Genomic DNA, 21332 nt, shown 5'->3' on the forward strand with positions numbered 1-21332 from the left:
CCTTTTGTGTTATAAAAAAAATGGTATAAAGAGGATTTTCTGACAAAAAAAAAAAGTTAATTTCACCTCTACTTTGCTCTAAATTTCTGTGAAACACCTAAAGGGTTCATAAACTTTCTAAATGCTGTTGTGAATACTTTGAGGGGTCTAGTTTCTAAAATGGGGTGTTTGATAGGGGTTTCTAATATATGGGCCCCTCAAAGCAACTTCAGAACTGAACTGTAACCTAAAAAAATAAATAAATGAGGCAATACTTCGCTTCTTACATTATACTGATAATGAGCCGTGCCCACCCCGAGATTACCCCAGTTTTGACCGTTTGTATAAATGGAGACCCCTATTAGACCGTTTCAGTGCCCGGTTTTCCCAAGCATTCACCCCCGAGAAGTGTATTTCTATTGATGAGTCCCATGTACATTTTAAAGGGAGGGTTCAATTCCGCAAGTACCTGCTGGGTAAGAGGGCAAGGTATGGCGTGAAGATGTATAAGCTGTGAGAGTGCATCAGGGTATAACTACAGATTTAGGATATATGAAGGAAAGGCCACCCCCAAACCAGACTGCATCCTGGACTACAATAGGTACATGGGAGGGATGGACTTGTCAAATCAAGTCCTGAAGCCCTACAGCGCCATGCAGTGTGGTATAAGAAGCTGGCCGTGCACATCATACCGATGGCTTTGTACAATGCGTACGTGCTACGTCGATGTGCAGGCCAGACGGGAACTTTCCTGGAATTTCAAGATCTAATCTTTAGGGACCAGGAAGGGGGGGCACCCAGTACTTCTGGAAGCGAGGCCACACGCATCGTACCAAGGCAACACTTTCCAGGAGAAGTTCCCCAAACCGGTGGAAAGGGAAAGAGTCAAAAGAGGTGCAGAGTCTGCTATAAGAGGGGGATAAGGAAGAACACAATATACCAATGTGACACGTGTCCCGAAAAACCAGGGCTCTGTATAAAAGATTGTTTTAAAATGTATCATACATGCCTTGATTTTTAATTTACCCTGATGCACTCCGCACAGCTTACCCCCCTCATCTTTCCCTTCTGAGCCCTGCCGTATGCCCAGGCAGCTGATAACAGCCACATGTAGGGTATTGCCGTACCCAGGAGAACCCACATTACAATTTAAGGGGTGTATATCTCCGGTGGCGCATGCTGGGCACACTATATTGGACACTGAAATGGCATATATATATATATAATTGCAAATCTCACTCTGCACCATCTGCTGCACATTATCTTTTACACAGTACCTGTGGGGTCAAAATGCTCACTACACCTCTAGATGAATGTCTTAAGGGGTGTAGTTTTTAAAATGGGGTCACTTCTCGGGGGTTTCAACTGTACTGGTACCTCAGGGGCTTCTGCATACATGACTTAGCACCAGAAAAGCTCCAGTAGGCCAAATGGTGGTCCTTCCCTTCTAAGCCCTGCCGTGTGCCCAGGCAGCTGATAACAGCCACATGTAGGGTATTGCCGTACCCAGGAGAACCCACATTACAATTTAAGGGGTGTATATCTCCGGTGGCGCATGCTGGGCACAATATATCGGACACTGACATGCCATATATATATATAAAATTGCAAATCTCACTCTGCACCATCTGCTGCGCATTATCTTTTACACAGTACCTGTGGGGTCAAAATGCTCACTACACCTCTAGATGAATGTCTTAAGGGGTATAGTTTTTAAAATGGGTTCACTTCTCGGGGGTTTCAACTCTACTGGTACCTCAGGGGCTTCTGCATACATGACTTAGCACCAGAAAAGCTCCTGTAGGCCAAATGGTGGTCCTTTCCTTCTGAGCCCTCCCATGGGCCCAAACGGCAGTTTATCACCACAAATAGGGTATTGCCGCACTAAGGACAAATTGGGCAACAAAATGGGGTATGTTGTTCCCTGTGAAAATAAGAAATTTTGATCAAAAATGACATCTTATTGGAAAAAATATCATTTTTTTCATTTCACAGCCCAATTCAAATAGGTGCTGTGAAAAAACTGTGCGGTCAAAATGATAACAAAAACCATAAATGAATTCCTTGAGGGGTGTAGTTTTCAAAACGGGGTCACTTCTGGTGGGTTTCCATTGCTTTGATACCTCTGGGGCTCTGCAAATGCGACATGGCACCCGAAAACCAATCCAGCAAAATCTGGACTCCAACAAACACATAGCGCTCCTTTCCGTCTGAGCCCTCCCATGGGCCCAAACGGCAGTTTATCACCACAATTGGGGTATTGCCGCACTAAGAACAAATTGGGCAACAAAATGGGGTATGTTGTTCCCTGTGAAAATAAGAAATTTTGATCAAAAATGACATCTTATTGGAAAAAATATCATTTTTTTCATTTCACAGCCCAATTCAAATAGGTGCTGTGAAAAAACTGTGCGGTCAAAATGATAACAAAAACCATAAATGAATTCCTTGAGGGGTGTAATTTCCAAAATGGGGTCACTTCTGGTGGGTTTCCATTGTTTTGATACCTCAACACCTCTTCAAACCTGGCAATCTGCCTAAAATATATTCTAATAAAAATGAGGCCTCAAAATGCACTAGGTGCTTCTTTGCTTCTAGGGCTTGTGTTTTAGTCCACGAGCGCACTAGAGGCACATGTGGGACATTTCTAAAAACTGCAGAATCTGGACAATACATATTTAGTAGTATTTCTCTGGTAAAACCTTCTCTGTAACAGAAAAAAATTGAATAAAATTGAAATTCAGCAGAAAAAATAAAATTTGCAAATTTCATTTCCACTTTGCTTTAATTCCTGTGAAATGCCTGAAGGGTTAAAAAACTTTCTATATGCTGTTTTGAATACTTTGAGGGGTCTAGTTTTTAAAATGGGGTGTTTTATCAGGGTTTCTAATACATAGGCCCCTCAAATCCACTTCAGAACTGAACTGGTACCTTCAAAAAAAGGCTTTTGAAATTTTCTTAAGAATATGAGAAATTGCTGTTTATGTTCTAAGCCTTCTAACGTCCAAGAAAAATAAAATAATGTTCTAAAAACGATGCCAATCTAAAGTAGACATATGGGAAATGTGAACTAGTAACTATTTTGGGTGGTATAACCGTCTGTTTTTCAAACAGATGCATTTAAATTCTGAAAAATGCTATTTTTTGTAAATTTTCTCTAAATTTTGCAATTTTTCACAAATAAAGACTGAATATATCGACCAAATTTTACCACGAACATGAAGCCCAAAGTGTCATGAGAAAACAATCTCAGAATCGCTTGGATAGGTTTAAGCATTCCGACGTTATTACCACATAAAGTGAAATATGTCAGATTTGAAAAATGGGCTCTGAGCCTTAAGACCAAAACTAGGCTGCGTCCTTAAGGGGTTAATTAAAACAAAGCATCGCGAAGGCCCGCGGCGGGTGTTGACGCGATGTGATTTCTGCCCAGTGCTCTGAATGTCAAAGTGAAGAAATTCAATGAAGCGCGGGTAAACGGCGGGAGTAACTATGACTCTCTTAAGGTAGCCAAATGCCTCGTCATCTAATTAGTGACGCGCATGAATGGATGAACGAGATTCCCACTGTCCCTACCTACTATCTAGCGAAACCACAGCCAAGGGAACGGGCTTGGCGGAATCAGCGGGGAAAGAAGACCCTGTTGAGGTTGACTCTACATCTTCGCCGATGCCAGGTTCTTCTTTTTACATCTAAAGCGATTCCAGGTTCTTCTTTTGGGACCACCGAAGATGCTAGCTTCAGGTTTGTGAATCACCGAAGAATCGGATGGCACTGTAACACACACTGTGCGGTTAAAATTAAAAACACTGATGCATTACTGATGTGGCACACTCCCGGCAGTGTTCTGAGCCTTCACATGGATCAATGTAGTAAAAGTACATTGATGTTTGGATGGTTACAGGATGAAAGTTCTGAAGCACTGAAAACAGCAGTTCTCCTATTATTGACTACCAGGTTGACTTTTGGAGCACAGAAGGTTCACATAGAGCTCACAGTAACATAGCACATAAAGGTGATTCAAAACTGCATACATTGATGCATTACTGATGTGGCACACTCCCAGCAGTGTTCTGAGCCTTCACATGGATCAATGTAGTAAAAGTACATTGATGTTTGGATGGTTACAGGATGAAAGTTCTGAAGCACTGAAAACAGCAGTTCTCCTATTATTGACTACCAGGTTGACTTTTGGAGCACAGAAGGTTCACATAGAGCTCACAGTAACATAGCACATAAAGGTGATTCAAAACTGCATACATTGATGCATTACTGATGTGGCACACTCCCAGCAGTGTTCTGAGCCTTCACATGGAACTTGGGGTGCATATAGGAACTTGGGGTGCATAGAGCTCACAGTAAAACAGCACACATAGGTCCTTACTAGTGTGGTACTCACAGCAGTGTTCTGAGCCCTTGTAAGAAACTTGCACTCTGGGTGCTATGTGTGGTATTTAAATATCTTTCTCGTGTGATAATACCATGTCATATCTGTTTTTAGATGGATTTCACGTTTATCAGTGGCCATTTAGCAAAAAATCGATAATTTCAAAAAATCCACATCCAAACAGCTCCTGCATGCATGCCTATCACCCCTTCCTAAGCCCTGTTATGGGCTATACGGCTCTGCAAGGTGAACGAATGGACGCCTAGCTCGCATCATTCGGACGCACGGAAATCCGTGTCATATCTATTTTTAGATGGATTTCTGAAAAAACACAGATTAATTGGTAAACGCACTTATCTTATATTCATCAGTGCCTTCTACCTAAAACTCGGTCATTTCAAAAATTTAAATCCAAACAGCTACTGCATGCATGCCTATCACCCCTTCCAAAGCCCTGTTATGGGATACACTCAAAGAAGTGTTACAAACCCTCACAGGAGTTATGGGGGGGGGGCTGACTTACATTTTGGGGTGAATACCACAACATGTCAAGAAATGCACTCTGGGTGCAATATGTGTCCAGGGGCTTTAAAGATCTTTCTCGTGTGATAATACCATGTCTAATCTGATTTCATATGGATCTGTGTAAAAACACAGATTAATTGGTAAACGCACTTATCATATATTCATCAGTGCCTTCTACCTAAAACTCGGTCATTTCAAAAATCCACATCCAAACAGCTACTGCATGCATGCCTATCACCCCTAATTTTTTAGGATAGGTCAGAGTGTTAAGGGCTACATGTGTAATAAATATAAGGGATATTCAACGGTTAGTTTTGGAGATATTAATTTTGTAATAAAAACAAATTAATAAGGGAATTCCACCATGTTTATTGGGCAAAAGAGGGGTACCCTTTTAGAAAAGACAACAGAGTCAGGTGTCATATTGTTCGGCTCTGCAAGGTGAACGAATGGACGCCTAGCTCGCGTCCTTCGGACCCACGGAAATCCGTGTCATATCTATTTTTAGATGGATTTCTGAAAAAACACAGATTAATTGGTAAACGCACTTATCTTATATTCATCAGTGCCTTCTACCTAAAACTCGGTCATTTCAAAAATCCACATCCAAACAGCTACTGCATGCATGCCTATCACCCCTAATTTTTTAGGATAGGTCAGAGTGTTAAGGGCTACATGTGTAATAAATATAAGGGATATTCAACGGTTAGTTTTGGAGATATTAATTTTGTAATAAAAACAAATTAATAAGGGAATTCCACCATGTTTATTGGGCAAAAGAGGGGTACCCTTTTAGAAAAGACAACAGAGTCAGGTGTCATATTGTTCGGCTCTGCAAGGTGAACGAATGGACGCCTAGCTCGCGTCATTCGGACGCACGGAAATCCGTGTCATATCTATTTTTAGATGGATTTCTGAAAAAACACAGATTAATTGGTAAACGCACTTATCTTATATTCATCAGTGCCTTCTACCTAAAACTCGGTCATTTCAAAAATTTAAATCCAAACAGCTACTGCATGCATGCCTATCACCCCTTCCAAAGCCCTGTTATGGGATACACTCAAAAAAGTGTTACAAACCCTCACAGGAGTTATGGGGGGGGCTGACTTACATTTTGGGGTGACTACCACAACATGTCAAGAAATGCACTCTGGGTGCAATATGTGTCCAGGGGCTTTAAAGATCTTTCTCGTGTGATAATACCATGTCTAATCTGATTTCATATGGATCTGTGTAAAAACACAGATTAATTGGTAAACGCACTTATCTTATATTCATCAGTGCCTTCTACCAAAAACTCGGTCATTTCAAAAATCCACATCCAAACAGCTACTGCATGCATGCCTATCACCCCTAATTTTTTAGGATAGGTCAGAGTGTTAAGGGCTACATGTGTAATAAATATAAGGGATATTCAACGGTTAGTTTTGGAGATATTAATTTTGTAATAAAAACAAATTAATAAGGGAATTCCACCATGTTTATTGGGCAAAAGAGGGGTACCCTTTTAGAAAAGACAACAGAGTCAGGTGTCATATTGTTCGGCTCTGCAAGGTGAACGAATGGACGCCTAGCTTGCGTCATTCGGACCCACGGAAATCCGTGTCATATCTATTTTTAGATGGATTTCTGAAAAAACACAGATTAATTGGTAAACGCACTTATCTTATATTCATCAGTGCCTTCTACCTAAAACTCGGTCATTTCAAAAATCCACATCCAAACAGCTACTGCATGCATGCCTATCACCCCTAATTTTTTAGGATAGGTCAGAGTGTTAAGGGCTACATGTGTAATAAATATAAGGGATATTCAACGGTTAGTTTTGGAGATATTAATTTTGTAATAAAAACAAATTAATAAGGGAATTCCACCATGTTTATTGGGCAAAAGAGGGGTACCCTTTTAGAAAAGACGACAGAGTCAGGTGTCATATTGTTCGGCTCTGCAAGGTGAACGAATGGACGCCTAGCTCGCGTCATTCGGACCCACGGAAATCTGTGTCATATCTATTTTTAGATGGATTTCTGAAAAAACACAGATTAATTGGTAAACGCACTTATCTTATATTCATCAGTGCCTTCTACCTAAAACTCGGTCATTTCAAAAATCCACATCCAAACAGCTACTGCATGCATGCCTATCACCCCTAATTTTTTAGGATAGGTCAGAGTGTTAAGGGCTACATGTGTAATAAATATAAGGGATATTCAACGGTTAGTTTTGGAGATATTAATTTTGTAATAAAAACAAATTAATAAGGGAATTCCACCATGTTTATTGGGCAAAAGAGGGGTACCCTTTTAGAAAAGACAACAGAGTCAGGTGTCATATTGTTCGGCTCTGCAAGGTGAACGAATGGACGCCTAGCTCGCATCATTCGGACGCACGGAAATCCGTGTCATATCTATTTTTAGATGGATTTCTGAAAAAACACAGATTAATTGGTAAACGCACTTATCTTATATTCATCAGTGCCTTCTACCTAAAACTCGGTCATTTCAAAAATTTAAATCCAAACAGCTACTGCATGCATGCCTATCACCCCTTCCAAAGCCCTGTTATGGGATACACTCAAAAAAGTGTTACAAACCCTCACAGGAGTTATGGGGGGGGCTGACTTATATTTTGGGGTGACTACCACAACATGTCAAGAAATGCACTCTGGGTGCAATATGTGTCCAGGGGCTTTAAAGATCTTTCTCGTGTGATAATACCATGTCTAATCTGATTTCATATGGATCTGTGTAAAAACACAGATTAATTGGTAAACGCACTTATCTTATATTCATCAGTGCCTTCTACCAAAAACTCGGTCATTTCAAAAATCCACATCCAAACAGCTACTGCATGCATGCCTATCACGCCTAATTTTTTAGGATAGGTCAGAGTGTTAAGGGCTACATGTGTAATAAATATAAGGGATATTCAACGGTTAGTTTTGGAGATATTAATTTTGTAATAAAAATAAATTAATAAGGGAATTCCACCATGTTTATTGGGCAAAAGAGGGGTACCCTTTTAGAAAAGACGACAGAGTCAGGTGTCATATTGTTCGGCTCTGCAAGGTGAACGAATGGACGCCTAGCTCGCGTCCATCGGACCCACGAAAATCTGTGTCATATCTATTTTTAGATGGATTTCTGAAAAAACACAGATTAATTAGTAAACGCACTTATCTTATATTCATCAGTGCCTTCTACCTAAAACTCGGTCATTTCAAAAATTTACATCCAAACAGCTACTGCATGCATGCCTATCACCCCTAATTTTTTAGGATAGGTCAGAGTGTTAAGGGCTACATGTGTAATAAATATAAGGGATATTCAACGGTTAGTTTTGGAGATATTAATTTTGTAATAAAAATAAATTAATAAGGGAATTCCACCATGTTTATTGGGCAAAAGAGGGGTACCCTTTTAGAAAAGACGACAGAGTCAGGTGTCATATTGTTCGGCTCTGCAAGGTGAACGAATGGACGCCTAGCTCGCGTCCATCGGACCCACGAAAATCTGTGTCATATCTATTTTTAGATGGATTTCTGAAAAAACACAGATTAATTGGTAAACGCACTTATCTTATATTCATCAGTGCCTTCTACCTAAAACTCGGTCATTTCAAAAATCCACATCCAAACAGCTACTGCATGCATGCCTATCACCCCTAATTTTTTAGGATAGGTCAGAGTGTTAAGGGCTACATGTGTATTAAATATAAGGGATATTCAACGGTTAGTTTTGGAGATATTAATTTTGTAATAAAAATAAATTAATAAGGGAATTCCACCATGTTTATTGGGCAAAAGAGGGGTACCCTTTTAGAAAAGACGACAGAGTCAGGTGTCATATTGTTCGGCTCTGCAAGGTGAACGAATGGACGCCTAGCTCGCGTCCATCGGACCCACGAAAATCTGTGTCATATCTATTTTTAGATGGATTTCTGAAAAAACACAGATTAATTGGTAAACGCACTTATCTTATATTCATCAGTGCCTTCTACCAAAAACTCGGTCATTTCAAAAATTCACATCCAAACAGCTACTGCATGCATGCCTATCACCCCTAATTTTTTAGGATAGGTCAGAGTGTTAAGGGCTACATGTGTAATAAATATAAGGGATATTCAACGGTTAGTTTTGGAGATATTAATTTTGTAATAAAAATAAATTAATAAGGGAATTCCACCATGTTTATTGGGCAAAAGAGGGGTACCCTTTTAGAAAAGACGACAGAGTCAGGTGTCATATTGTTCGGCTCTGCAAGGTGAACGAATGGACGCCTAGCTCGCGTCCATCGGACCCACGAAAATCCGTGTCATATCTATTTTTAGATGGATTTCTGAAAAAACACAGATTAATTGGTAAACGCACTTATCTTATATTCATCAGTGCCTTCTACCAAAAACTCGGTCATTTCAAAAATCCACATCCAAACAGCTACTGCATGCATGCCTATCACCCCTAATTTTTTAGGATAGGTCAGAGTGTTAAGGGCTACATGTGTAATAAATATAAGGGATATTCAACGGTTAGTTTTGGAGATATTAATTTTGTAATAAAAATAAATTAATAAGGGAATTCCACCATGTTTATTGGGCAAAAGAGGGGTACCCTTTTAGAAAAGACAAGAGAGTCAGGTGTCATATTGTTCGGCTCTGCAAGGTGAACGAATGGACGCCTAGCTCGCGTCCATCGGACACACGGTTCTGTTTCAAATCAGTGTCATGATCCCGCCATTATACTGTATGGTGCAGCTATGGGGGGCATTACAGTGTATGGTGCAGCTATGGGGGTATTAAATGGTATTAAATGGTATTAAATGGTATGGGACAGCTATGGGGGGCATTATACTGTATGGTGCAACTGTGGGAGCATTACACTGTATGGTGCAGCTATGGGGGCACCATATTAAAATGTATGGTGCAGCTATGGGGGACCATAGCTGCACTAAAACCATGTCAGAAGTTTGATAAACGTTTAGGTACACTGTAAGAATAGGCCGAAAACAACTTTACATATAATACAACATAACAACTTTATTAATACAGAACACAAAAATAAAGTGTAGCTAAATGTTTGACAAACTTCTGACATGTCACAGTGACATGTCAGAAGTTTGGATTGGTGGGGGTCCGAGCACTGAGATCCCCACCAATCGCTAAAACAAAACAGCTGAAGCACTCGTGTGAACGCTCAGCAGCTTTGTTCTAGCGATTGGTGGGGGTCTCAGTGTTCAGACCCCCACCAATCCAAACTTCTGACATGTCACTTTGACATGTCAGAAGTTTGCCAAACATTTAGCTACACTTTAAAGTTAAGCATAGGCATAAACCATATTTACATATTATACAATATAACAACATTATTATTACAATAATTATTGTAATAAAAATAAATTAATAAGGAAATTCCACCATGTTTATTGGGCAAAAGAGGGGTACCCTTTTAGAAAAGACGACAGAGTCAGGTGTCATATTGTTCGGCTCTGCAAGGTGAACGAATGGACGCCTAGCTCACGTCCATCGGACACACGGTTCTGTTTCAAATCCGTGTCATGATCCGGCCATTATACAGTATGGTGCAGCTATGGGGGGCATTATACTGTATGGTGCAACTGTGGGAGCATTACACTGTATGGTGCAGCTATGGGGGCACCATATTAAAATGTACATACTCTAATGTATTTTAACACTATGCCACATACCTATCTAGTTTCTATAAAAACAGTAGCAAAAAACGTGTTGTAAAGGACAGCTTAGAAACGATAATAAATATTACATTTAATAGGTGTATATGAAATAGATATAGTGTATATGAAATAGAAATGATAGTAAATATCAAATTTAATAAATGTAAATGTCCTATTGTATTCAAACAATTGTATTATCAGGTTTTCAGCATGAGTCTGTAGTTTTATCTCTGTTATTCTCCTCAGCCACTAAAAAGGCAGATAAGCTTTTGTGCATCATTCAAACTCTCCTATCACAGGCTCTGTTTGTTGTTTGTGTAAGAGGATCTTCTTACAAAGCATCAACCTCACACTATAAAACAGTTTAAAACACTGAGGCATTTTCAGTCAGTTTGGAAGTTTTCTTGAAAGCTATTGACTGATCTCCTTCTTGGATTGCATTATTTTTTTGCTATTCACCTTATTCACTTGAGACATTGTACCTGGATACCTACATCATCTGCCTTTTGGATACTGCTTCTAAAAGATTTATTGTTTTTTTGACTCAAATATACATCTTTAGGACAACAAGTTCTAGTTACAGGAATGGAGTCTGCAGCCAAATTGTAAGTAAATATGTTTATTAACGTATATTTATGTTCATCATTAATGTTCAGTTCAGGCAAATTGTATAGTGAAATCATGGTGAGCCATGGGCTAGGGAAGAGGTGCCATTTTATTTTCAGTAGGCCATATTGTACAAGCCCAGGCATTGTTCAGGTAGTTGAGTTACAAGCATGTAATCTGCAGCAAAAGTACAAGTTCATGTGTTTATTGACCTCTAGGATATACCCTAAAATACATAGCCATTTTTGTATAAAATACATGTTGTAGACTGCCTATAACATAGAGAGGTTACTATGAGAAGCCATGTGGTAGCGTAGAGGCCTCCTGTTTCAGTAGGGCGTGGTATTAAAACCCAGGCATTGTTCAGTTAGCCTGCCTGAAACAAATCAGTATGCATGTAGTGGGACATCTTGTGACTATTTTTGAGATTGCAGTTTGGGTATATTTCAAACTAAGCTATATTACTTAGGACATTTTTAAATCCAAAACCTCATGTCTTTCAACAGGCAAAACAGAACTCCTATGACATGCCCAGTATGTTACCGTACACAGACATTATTCTCTACACATCTGAGGAGAAAGTGTATGAGGTTCAGCAGCGATGAGGAGATAAAAGCCACTGTGGCATTGGCCAGGAAAACCCTGGTGAAAATTGCATCTAAGGGCACTGCAATCAGTTACCAAGAGATCATCTCTCTTGGCTCATTGGAAAACGTTGTCCCCTTCCTCGAGGACAGGGGCTTTTTGATCATTAACAAACCAACTGTGGCCAGGTATGTGTCACCCCTGTCTGCTTATGTCTCATAGCTCTCGAGTGTTTACACTTATACTCACGTTGCTTTTTATATTTTACAGCAATGTACAATATGGAAGACCATCAACCTCTGCATCAACTGCCCTTACTGTGCCACATCACACAGCGGCTGTAGAGGATATTGCAGCCATACCAGTCCCTGATGAGGAAATGGAGGTCACACTGATCCCTGCAGATCCTGAGGAAGAAGTTACAGACACACCATTCCTTGCACAGCCTGAAGACCCGAGGGAAGACCAACACAATGAAGAAGGCAGAAGAGCACATGAAGATGACAGCGCAGAGGAGGAAAGTGATAGAGACTTTCAGCTTCAACTAGAGTCTGAGGAAGAATCCAATCAAGAAAGCGGAACTACAGGAAACTTTGATGACAGGACACAGAGGTCAGTGTACATAGATAATCCTTACGTATTCTCTGTGGCTGTCAAATGTGTCAAATCTGATGTCTTGCACTTTTCTCCAAAATTACAGAATCCTACAGACAAAATGGACGGTGGTCACAAGACAGAAGATGAAGGCTGCTGGACTATACAAGCGACATTCATTGGACGAACCAATACTGAAGGGCTTTGCCTACTATTTGCAGCACACATTGGATGTGCCCAACTACAAGCAGGAGGTTGAAAATTTGGCAAGGTTCCTTTATTACATGAACCCGCAGCGTCCCAATCTGGACTTTGTCAGCAACATTGAGAAGGTTAACTCCTTTTTTACAAAGCTGCGTGACCTGAAGCTTGCAAACCAGACTGTCTTTAATTACCTAAAACATATCAGGAGGTTCATGACGTATCAGCTGAGAGCGACCAATCTCTCTGCAGAAAGACCAAGGCTGTTTAAGTCCTGCAACTTCTTTATGGATGTTACAGAGGACATTCAAAAGAGGCTATCTAAGGGAATTTCAAGAGAAGTTGTCAGCAAACGGTGAGTTATGAACTCAAATGTATCCTTAGACAAAGTATGAAACCTCAAATAGGTATATATTTATTTTAGATATTGCTACTACTCTTTATTACTTGTGTATATACAATAAAATTATTTCTCTTTACTTTGTGTTTAGATACAAGTCATTGACAAATTCTATGAAAACACCCCCGGAATGTCAGAGGCTTTTAGTTGTGGCAAAGCCAACCTTCCTGAAATGCCTCAAAGCTGCAAAAGACAGACACATGAAGCGAGACACTCAACTTGAAATTATTTATTATCTTGAGGCCCTGCTTATTTTGAGGCATCTCCAACGGCCAGGTGTTGTCAGACATATGACTGTAAGTAGCTTTCTCCTCCTCTGTTTTTCTGCGTCATTTTGTTTTCCTACCCTGTTATGGTTATGCTGTGGGGTGCTTTTTAGAGAAGTGTCTGGAGGCCTTATGGCTGCAGTTAAATACTTTTAATAGTGTAGGGGAGCCCTGAAGGCCGATAATGGTGTGAAGCCTGCATAAGGTTAATGTTAGCTTATTAAAGTCGGATATTTGTCTGCAAGAACAGAGTGAATAATCTATGTAAAAACCTTACACCTGGCTAGAGATAGAAATTATGCTGAAACAAAAGACTGGCATATGTATAGAAAAAAAACAAAACACAAGTGGCTTGGCGTAGGGTTGGGCTAACACAATACAGTGGCAAGTACATTGTCCCTCATACTTTTTCCTTTTGACTCATAGGTTTCAGAGTGGAATGAGAGGATCACTCACAGATATTTGGGTTTAGACCTGGTAGTTGTTGGGGTCAAGTTACACAAGACCTCTACACACCAAGTGGCAACCTATGTGCTAACAAAGGAGGAAGAAATGGTAAGTTTCTATAAGGCTCCTACTTACTTTATGGAGTTGTAAAGATGCTTTTCAATAATCTCTTTATTTGTATCCCTCCCCTAGTGGTTTAATGTCTACTTTGAGATAGTAAGACCAATGCTGCTAAAGAACAACATGCCAACAGAAGTCTTTTTCCTCTCTACATCTGGAAAGGAGATTTATAATGTTTCCAATGACATCCTGCGGTACCACACAAAGTAAGATTCTTAAAAGTCACCTGTCTTTATTCAATTCTAAGTGCTGTGTATGTATTATGTTTTTCTATTTTCCTTTCTAGATATAAACTACCCAACATCACCAGTCAGCTTGTCAGGAGGATTTGCGAAACTTGGACTCTCCCTAATTTTTCTGACTCTGAAAAGTGTCTTTTTGCCAAATATTTGGCACACACCAACATGACAGCGGAAAGAAACTATCGTGAGAAGACACTGACGGACATATGCCATGGTTATATGCTGGTAATGCAAGCCGGTGGTGAGCAGCCCCAAGCCAGCACTTCAAGGTAATTTATTGTGGGAAATAATATATACTGTATAATATTACATGATTTGTTTTAGAAGTTTAATGCTTTATTTTTTCTATGTCTACCCTATAGACAAGAGAACATTCAGGAAGGAGGCCAGGGAATCCAAAGAGAAGATATCACATCCCACGAAGAAGCCCAGGAACAAGATTACAGTGCTAAAGAGGACTGGAGTGAATCAACTGACCGAGGAGAAAAAGAAAGCTTGGCTGATCATGATGATGATGATGATGATGATGATTGGACTTCAAGGTAGATAAACTCTCAGTTTTATTATAAATGTCCTCAGTTCAGTTGTGTTAGACTTATCAATTGATATACTAATGTTTGGTTATTTTTTCAGAGCACAAGTACCATCCTCATTGTTCATCCGAACACGGTCCAGGGCACAGAGGCAGAGAGGGGAAGGGAGCTCCTCTGGGTAATAATAAAATACATTTATTGACCTTACTTTGTAAACTAATATGCTTATTAAACTGTATGTCTCACATTTTGTTTTAACATCAGTATTTATTTTCTTCTTTTATCAAAGGGCTGACGTGACGTCGAGGGATACATCACTATCTGCAATCAAAAGAGTCCCTGTTGTTCTGCTCAGGCGCATCGATAGTTAATTTCCTTTACATATATATATATATATATATATATATATATATATATATTAAAACCTCTTTGGGTTCCTCAGTGGTCGTGGGTTCAGAATCATTAACTATGTCTTATAGCAGAGGTCATTGGGGTCCTGTTTTGTCTGATTAAGAAAAAATAAATAAAGATGAGAGTTATATTAATAACATTGTAGAGGATTAATGCATATTATCAGGACCATTAGTAAACTAATTATGAGAAACTAATTATTAATAATCTATGATCTTTTAATTATAGGATTGCTTCAAGACCACCTGCCGGAAGAAGACAAAATAAAGAGGACTTTAGGACATCAGCTCTGGGGAAAAAACCATCCAAGAGTAAAAGACATTTTGGACCAATGGAAGAAGAAATAAGAAGCTTAAAAATTATGGACTTTTAATGGACATTAAAATGCACAGGGAACAAAAGCACTTTTATTTGTTGGGTTCTGGGATGTTTGGATGTATTCAATAAATTGATATATATTTTTTTTATTTAATGAGCTACGCTGTTTCCGTGACTCCAATAGTAGTGAATGGCAGTTACAGAAGCAGCGTAGCATGTCTCATTCTTAGTTTACTAACGGTCCTAACGATATGCATTAATCTTCTTCAATGTTATTAATGTAACTATAATCTTTCATTATTTTTTCTTAAACAGGCAATGGACCACAATGACCTGCCCCATCTGCTATAAGACAGAGTTGATGCTGGGAACCTGCACAAAAAATGCATGAAGCACAGCAGCGATGAGGATATAAAGGCTACCCTTGCTATTGCTAGGAACAACTTGGCAAATGTAGCATCTAAAGGCCTTGCAATTCACTATCATGATGTTTCTGAGCTGATATGTGCTGGAAAATGCATGGAAAACCTCTTTGGGTTCCTCAGTGGTCGTGGGTTCACAATCATCAACTCTGTCTTATAGTAGAGGTCATTGGGGTCCTGGTTTGCCTGTTTAATAAAAAATAAATAAAGATTAGAGTTATATTCATAAAATTCTAGAGGATTAATGAATACAATTAGGACCGTTAGTAAAGTAAGAATGAGATACTAATTATTAATAATCTATGATCTTTCAATCATAGGATTGCTTCAAAACCACCGGCCGGAAGAAGACAAAATAAAGAGGACTTTAGGACATCAGCTCTGGGGAAAAAACGTCCCAGCGCAAAATATATTTTAGACCAATGGAAGAAGAAATAAGAATCTTAAAAACATGGACTTTTAATGGACATTAAAATGCACAGAGAACAATAGCACTTTTATTTGTTGGGTTCTGGGATGTTTGGATGTATTCAATAAATGTATATATTTTTTAATCTTCATAAAAACTGTGTGTTGCCGCTGAGCGAGATGTTTTGCGATCATGAAAAACGTTATATGTTCGTGAGTTATGTAAACAGCGTAACTGGCTGAGTTTTTCATTAGAACTAAATTGTAAGCGTGTGTAAAAATAGCCGTCGCTCACAAGGCTTTTGTGGTCCAAGCGCGCGTCACAGAACCCTGAATATTTTTAGGCTAGGTGAGAGTGTCCATGGCTACATGTCTAACAAATATTAGATATATGGAACAGTTCGTTTTTAAGATATTAATTTTTTTCCTAAACATAAATTGAAGCCGTGTGCAGAAACAGGCGTCGCTAACGAGGATTTTCCTCGCTACCTGCGCGATGTACCATCACGAGTCTTGGCATATATACTCAGGAGATGGTGACGTATACAGCTTCGGCGCTCGTAACTCCACATTAAACGGTTACGGAAAAAAATTGGTAAACCTATCCATATTAAGCTCTAAATATGGAAATTCCGCCATGTTAATGGGGCAAAAGAAAAGTCTCCTTTTAGAAAAGACGACCGAGTCAGGTGTCGTATTGTTCGGCTTTGCAAGGCGAACAAATAGATGCCTCGGTTGATTCTATCAGACCCGCGGTTCGTTGCTGGTTGTGAAATGCTCTGAGACAGCATTGTGGAAAATGATTATTTATACCCATTTTAGTAAAAAAGGCCTAAATAGTTTGCCCGCTGCGCGGGCTATATCTGTCCTGCTCGCCTGAGTTTTTATATGGGTGGTCAGAGTGTCAAAGGCTAGATGTGTATGAACAATTAGGCCTTTTGCACTACTAGTATTTATAATATCATTTAGTTATTAAAAATTAAATCGTAAATTACGAACTGTGTGCGTTAAACAGGAGCAGCTAAAGAGGCTTTTGGGGCCTAAAAATACGACGCAGAACCCTGAATTTTTTTAGGCTAGGTCAGAGTGTCAAGGGCTACATGTCTAACAAATATTAGTTATATGCAACAGCTAGTTTTCAAGATATTAATTTTTTTATAAAAATAAATTGAAGCCGTGTTTAGAAACAGGCGTTGCTAACGAGAATTGACCTTGCTAACCGCGTGACGTATCGTCACGAGTCTTGGCGTACATACTCAGGAGATGGTGACGTATAATAGCTTCGGGGCTCATAACTCTACATTGAGCAGTTACGGAAAAAAATTGGAAAACCTATCCATATTAAGCTCTTAATATGGAAATTCCGCCATGTTTATGGGGCAAAAGAGGAGTCCCCTTTCAGAAAAGACAACCGATTCAGGTGTCGTATTGTTCGGCTTTGCAAGGCGAACGAATGGATGCCTCGGTTGATTCTATCAGACCCGCGGTTCGTTGCTGGTTGTGAAATGCTCTGGGACAGCATTATGGAAAATTATTATTTATACCCATTTTAGTGAAAAAGGCCTAAATTTTTGACCCGCTGCGCGGGCTACATCTGTCCTGCTGGCCTAAGATTTTATATGGTAGGTCAGAGTGTCAAAGGCTAGATGTGTATGAAAAATTAGGCCTTTTGCACTACTATTATCTATAATATTGTTCATTTATTAGAATTAAATAGTAAATTACGCACTCTGTGCGTTAAACAGGAGCAGCTAAAGAGGCTTTTGGGGCCTAAAACTGCGACGCAGACCCTTGAAATTTTTTAGGGTAGGTCATAGTGTCAACTGCTACAGGTGTGAGAAGTTTGATGGCTTTGAGGCGGTTCGCTTTTAAGATATTATTTTTTTTATTAGAACTACATTTTAAACGTGTGTAAAAATAGCCGTCGCTCACAAGGCTTTTGTGGTCCAAGCGCGCGTCACAGAACCCTGAATTTTTTTAGGCTAGGTCAGAGTGTCAAGGGCTACATGTCTAACAAATATTAGTTATATGCAACAGCTAGTTTTCAAGATATTAATTTTTTTATAAAAATAAATTGAAGCAGTGTTTAGAAACAGGCGTCGCTAACGAGAAGTGACCTTGCTAACCGCGCGACGTATCATCACGAGTCTTGGCGTACATACTCAGGAGATGGTGACGTATAACAGCTTCGGGGCTCATAACTCTACATTGAGCGGTTACGGAAAAAAATTGGAAAACCTATCCATATTAAACTCTTAATATGGAAATTCCGCCATGTTTATGGGGCAAAAGAGGAGTCCCCTTTTAGAAAAGACGACCGAGTCAGGTGTTGTATTGTTCGGCTTTGCAAGGCGAACAAATGGACGCCTCGGTTGATTCTATCAGACCCGCGGTTCGTTGCTGGTTGTGAAATGCTCTGGGACAGCATTGTGGAAAATGATTATTTATACCCATTTTAGTGAAAAAGGCCTATATTGTTGGGCCGCTGCGCGGGCTACATCTGTCCTACTGGCGTGAGTTTTTATATGGTAGGTCAGAGCGTCAAAGTCTAGATGTGTATGAAAAATTAGGCCTTTTGCACCACTAGTATCTATAATATTGTTCATTTATTAGAATTAAATCGTAAATTACGCACTCTGTGCGTTAAACAGGAGCGGCAAAAGAGACTTTTGGGGCCTAAAACTGCGACGCAGAACCTTGAAATTTTTTAGGGTAGGTCATAGTGTCAACTGCTACAGGTGTGAGAAGTTTGATGGCTTTGAGGCGGTTCACGTTTAAGATATTATTTTTTTTATTAAAACTACATTGTAAACGTGTGTAAAAATAGCCATCGCTCACAAGGCTTTTGTGGTCCAAGCGCGCGTCACAGAACCCTAAATTTTTTTAGGCTAGGTCAGAGTGTCAAGGGCTACATGTCTAACAAATATTAGTTATATCCAACAGCTAGTTTTCAAGATATTAATTTTTTTATAAAAATAAATTGAAGCCATGTTTAGAAACAGGCGTCGCTAACGAGAATTTACCTCGCTAACCGCGCGACGTATCGTCACGAGTCTTGGCGTAGCTACTCAGGAGATGGTGACATATAACAGCTTCGGGGCTCGTAACTCTACATTGAGCGGTTACGGAAAAAAATTGGAAAATCTATCCATATTAAGCTCCTATTATGGAAATTCCACCATGTTTATGGGGCAAAAGAGGAGTCCCCTTTCAGAAAAGACGACTGAGTCAGGTGTCGTATTGTTCGGCTTTGCAAGGCGAACGAATGGACACCTCGGTTGATTCTATCAGACCCGCGGTTTGTTGCTGGTTGTGAAATGCTCTGGGACAGCATTGTGGAAAATGATTATTTATACCCATTTTAGTGAAAAAGGCCTACATTTTTGGCCCGCTGCGCGGGCTACATCTGTCCTGCTGGCCTGAGTTTTTATAGGGTAGGTCAGAGTGTCAAAGGCTAGATGTGTATGAAAAATTAGGCCTTTTGCACTACTAGTATCTATAATATTGTTCATTTATTCAAATTAAATCGTAAATTACGCACTCTGTGCGTTAAATAGGAGCAGCTAAAGAGGCTTTTGGGGCCTAAAACTGCGACGCAGACCCTTGAAATTTTTTAGGGTAGGTCATAGTGTCAACTGCTACAGGTGTAAGAAGTTTGATGGCTTTGAGGCGGTTCGTGTTTAAGATATTATTTTTTTTATTTAAACTACATTGTAAACGTGTGTAAAAATAGCCGTCGCTCACAAGGCTTTTGTGGTCCAAGCGCGCGTCTCAGAACCCTGATTTTTTTTAGGCTATGTCAGAGTGTCAAGGGCTACATGTCTACTAAATATTAGTTATATCCAACAGCTAGTTTTCAAGATATTAATGTTTTTATAAAAATAAATTGAAGCCGTGTTTAGAAACAGGCGTCGCTAACGAGAAATTACCTCGCTAATGGCGCAACGTATCGTCACGAGTCTTGTCATACATACTCAGATGATGGTGACGTATAATAGCTTTGGGGCTCATAACTCTACATTCAGCGGTTATGGAAAAAAATTGGAAAACCTATCCATATTAAGATCCTATTATGGAAATTCCACCATGTTTATGGGGCAAAAGAGGAGTCCCCTTTCAGAAAAGACGACCGAGTCAGGTGTCGTATTGTTCGGCTTTGCAAGGTGAACAAATGGACACCTCGGTTGATTCTATCAGACCCGCGGTTCGTTGCTGGTTGTGAAATGCTCTGGGACAGCATTGTGGAAAATGATTATTTATACCCATTTTAGTGAAAAAGGCCTACATTTTTGGCCCGCTGCGTGGGCTACATCTGTCCTGCTGGCCTGAGTTTTTATAGGGTAGGTCAGAGTGTCAAAGGCTAGATGTGTATGAAAAATTAGGCCTTTTGCACTACTAGTATCTATAATATTGTTCATTTATTCAAATTAAATCGTAAATTACGCACTCTGTGCGTTAAACAGGAGCAGCTAAAGAGGCTTTTGGGGCCTAAAACTGCGACGCAGACCCTTGAAATTTTTTAGGGTAGGTCATAGTGTCAACTGCTACAGGTGTGAGAAGTTTGATGGCTTTGAGGCGGTTCGCGTTTAAGATATTATTTTTTTAATTAAAACTACATTGTAAACGTGTGTAAAAATAGCCATCGCTCACAAGGCTTTTGTGGTCCAAGCGCACGTCTCAGAACCCTGAATTTTTTGAGGCTACGTCAGAGTGTCAAGGGCTACATGTCTAATAAATATTAGTTATATCCAACAGCTAGTTTTCAAGATATTAATTTTTTTATAAAAATAAATTGAAGCCGTGTTTAGAAACAGGCGTCGCTAACGAGAAATTACCTCGCTAACGGCGCGACGTATCGTCACGAGTCTTGGCATACATACTCAGGAGATGGTGACGTATAATAGCTTTGGGGCTCATAACTCTACATTCAGCGGTTATGGAAAAAAATTGGAAAACCTATCCATATTAAGCTCCTATTATGGAAATTCCGCCATGTTTATGGGGCAAAAGAGGAGTCCCCTTTCAGAAAAGACGACCGAGTCAGGTGTCGTATTGTTCGGCTTTGCAAGGCGAACGAATGGACGCCTCGGTTGATTCTATCAGACCCGCGGTTCGTTGCTGGTTGTGAAATGCTCTGGGACAGCATTGTGGAAAATGATTATTTATACCCATTTTAGTGAAAAAGGCCTACATTTTTG

The 21332-nt window shown here is 39.7% G+C and overlaps 1 protein-coding gene across 1 annotated transcript; it reads left to right on the forward strand.

The window, feature by feature from the left end:
• The first annotated feature begins 11568 nt into the window (after positions 1-11568).
• Positions 11569-15333, forward strand: LOC142674715 (uncharacterized). The gene is made up of 11 exons (XM_075847219.1): positions 11569-11960; positions 12043-12384; positions 12473-12922; positions 13059-13263; positions 13660-13788; positions 13873-14006; positions 14087-14311; positions 14405-14584; positions 14676-14753; positions 14865-14941; positions 15215-15333. The coding sequence occupies exons 1-11, from the start codon at positions 11680-11682 to the stop codon at positions 15331-15333; spliced, it is 2220 nt and encodes a 739-aa protein (XP_075703334.1). The 5' UTR covers positions 11569-11679.
• The last annotated feature ends 5999 nt before the right edge of the window (positions 15334-21332 follow it).

This window comes from Rhinoderma darwinii (assembly GCF_050947455.1).
Source record: "Rhinoderma darwinii isolate aRhiDar2 chromosome 2 unlocalized genomic scaffold, aRhiDar2.hap1 SUPER_2_unloc_18, whole genome shotgun sequence".
Lineage (NCBI taxonomy): Eukaryota > Metazoa > Chordata > Amphibia > Anura > Rhinodermatidae > Rhinoderma > Rhinoderma darwinii.

Coding starts and splice junctions, on each gene's coding strand:
- LOC142674715 (XM_075847219.1), top strand. CDS start 11,680: ATGTCTTTCAACAGGCAAAACAGAACTCCTATGACATGCCCAGTATGT. Junction 12,923..13,058: donor AGAGAAGTTGTCAGCAAACG/GTGAGTTATGAA, acceptor CTTTGTGTTTAG/ATACAAGTCATTGACAAATT. Junction 14,007..14,086: donor ATCCTGCGGTACCACACAAA/GTAAGATTCTTA, acceptor TTTCCTTTCTAG/ATATAAACTACCCAACATCA.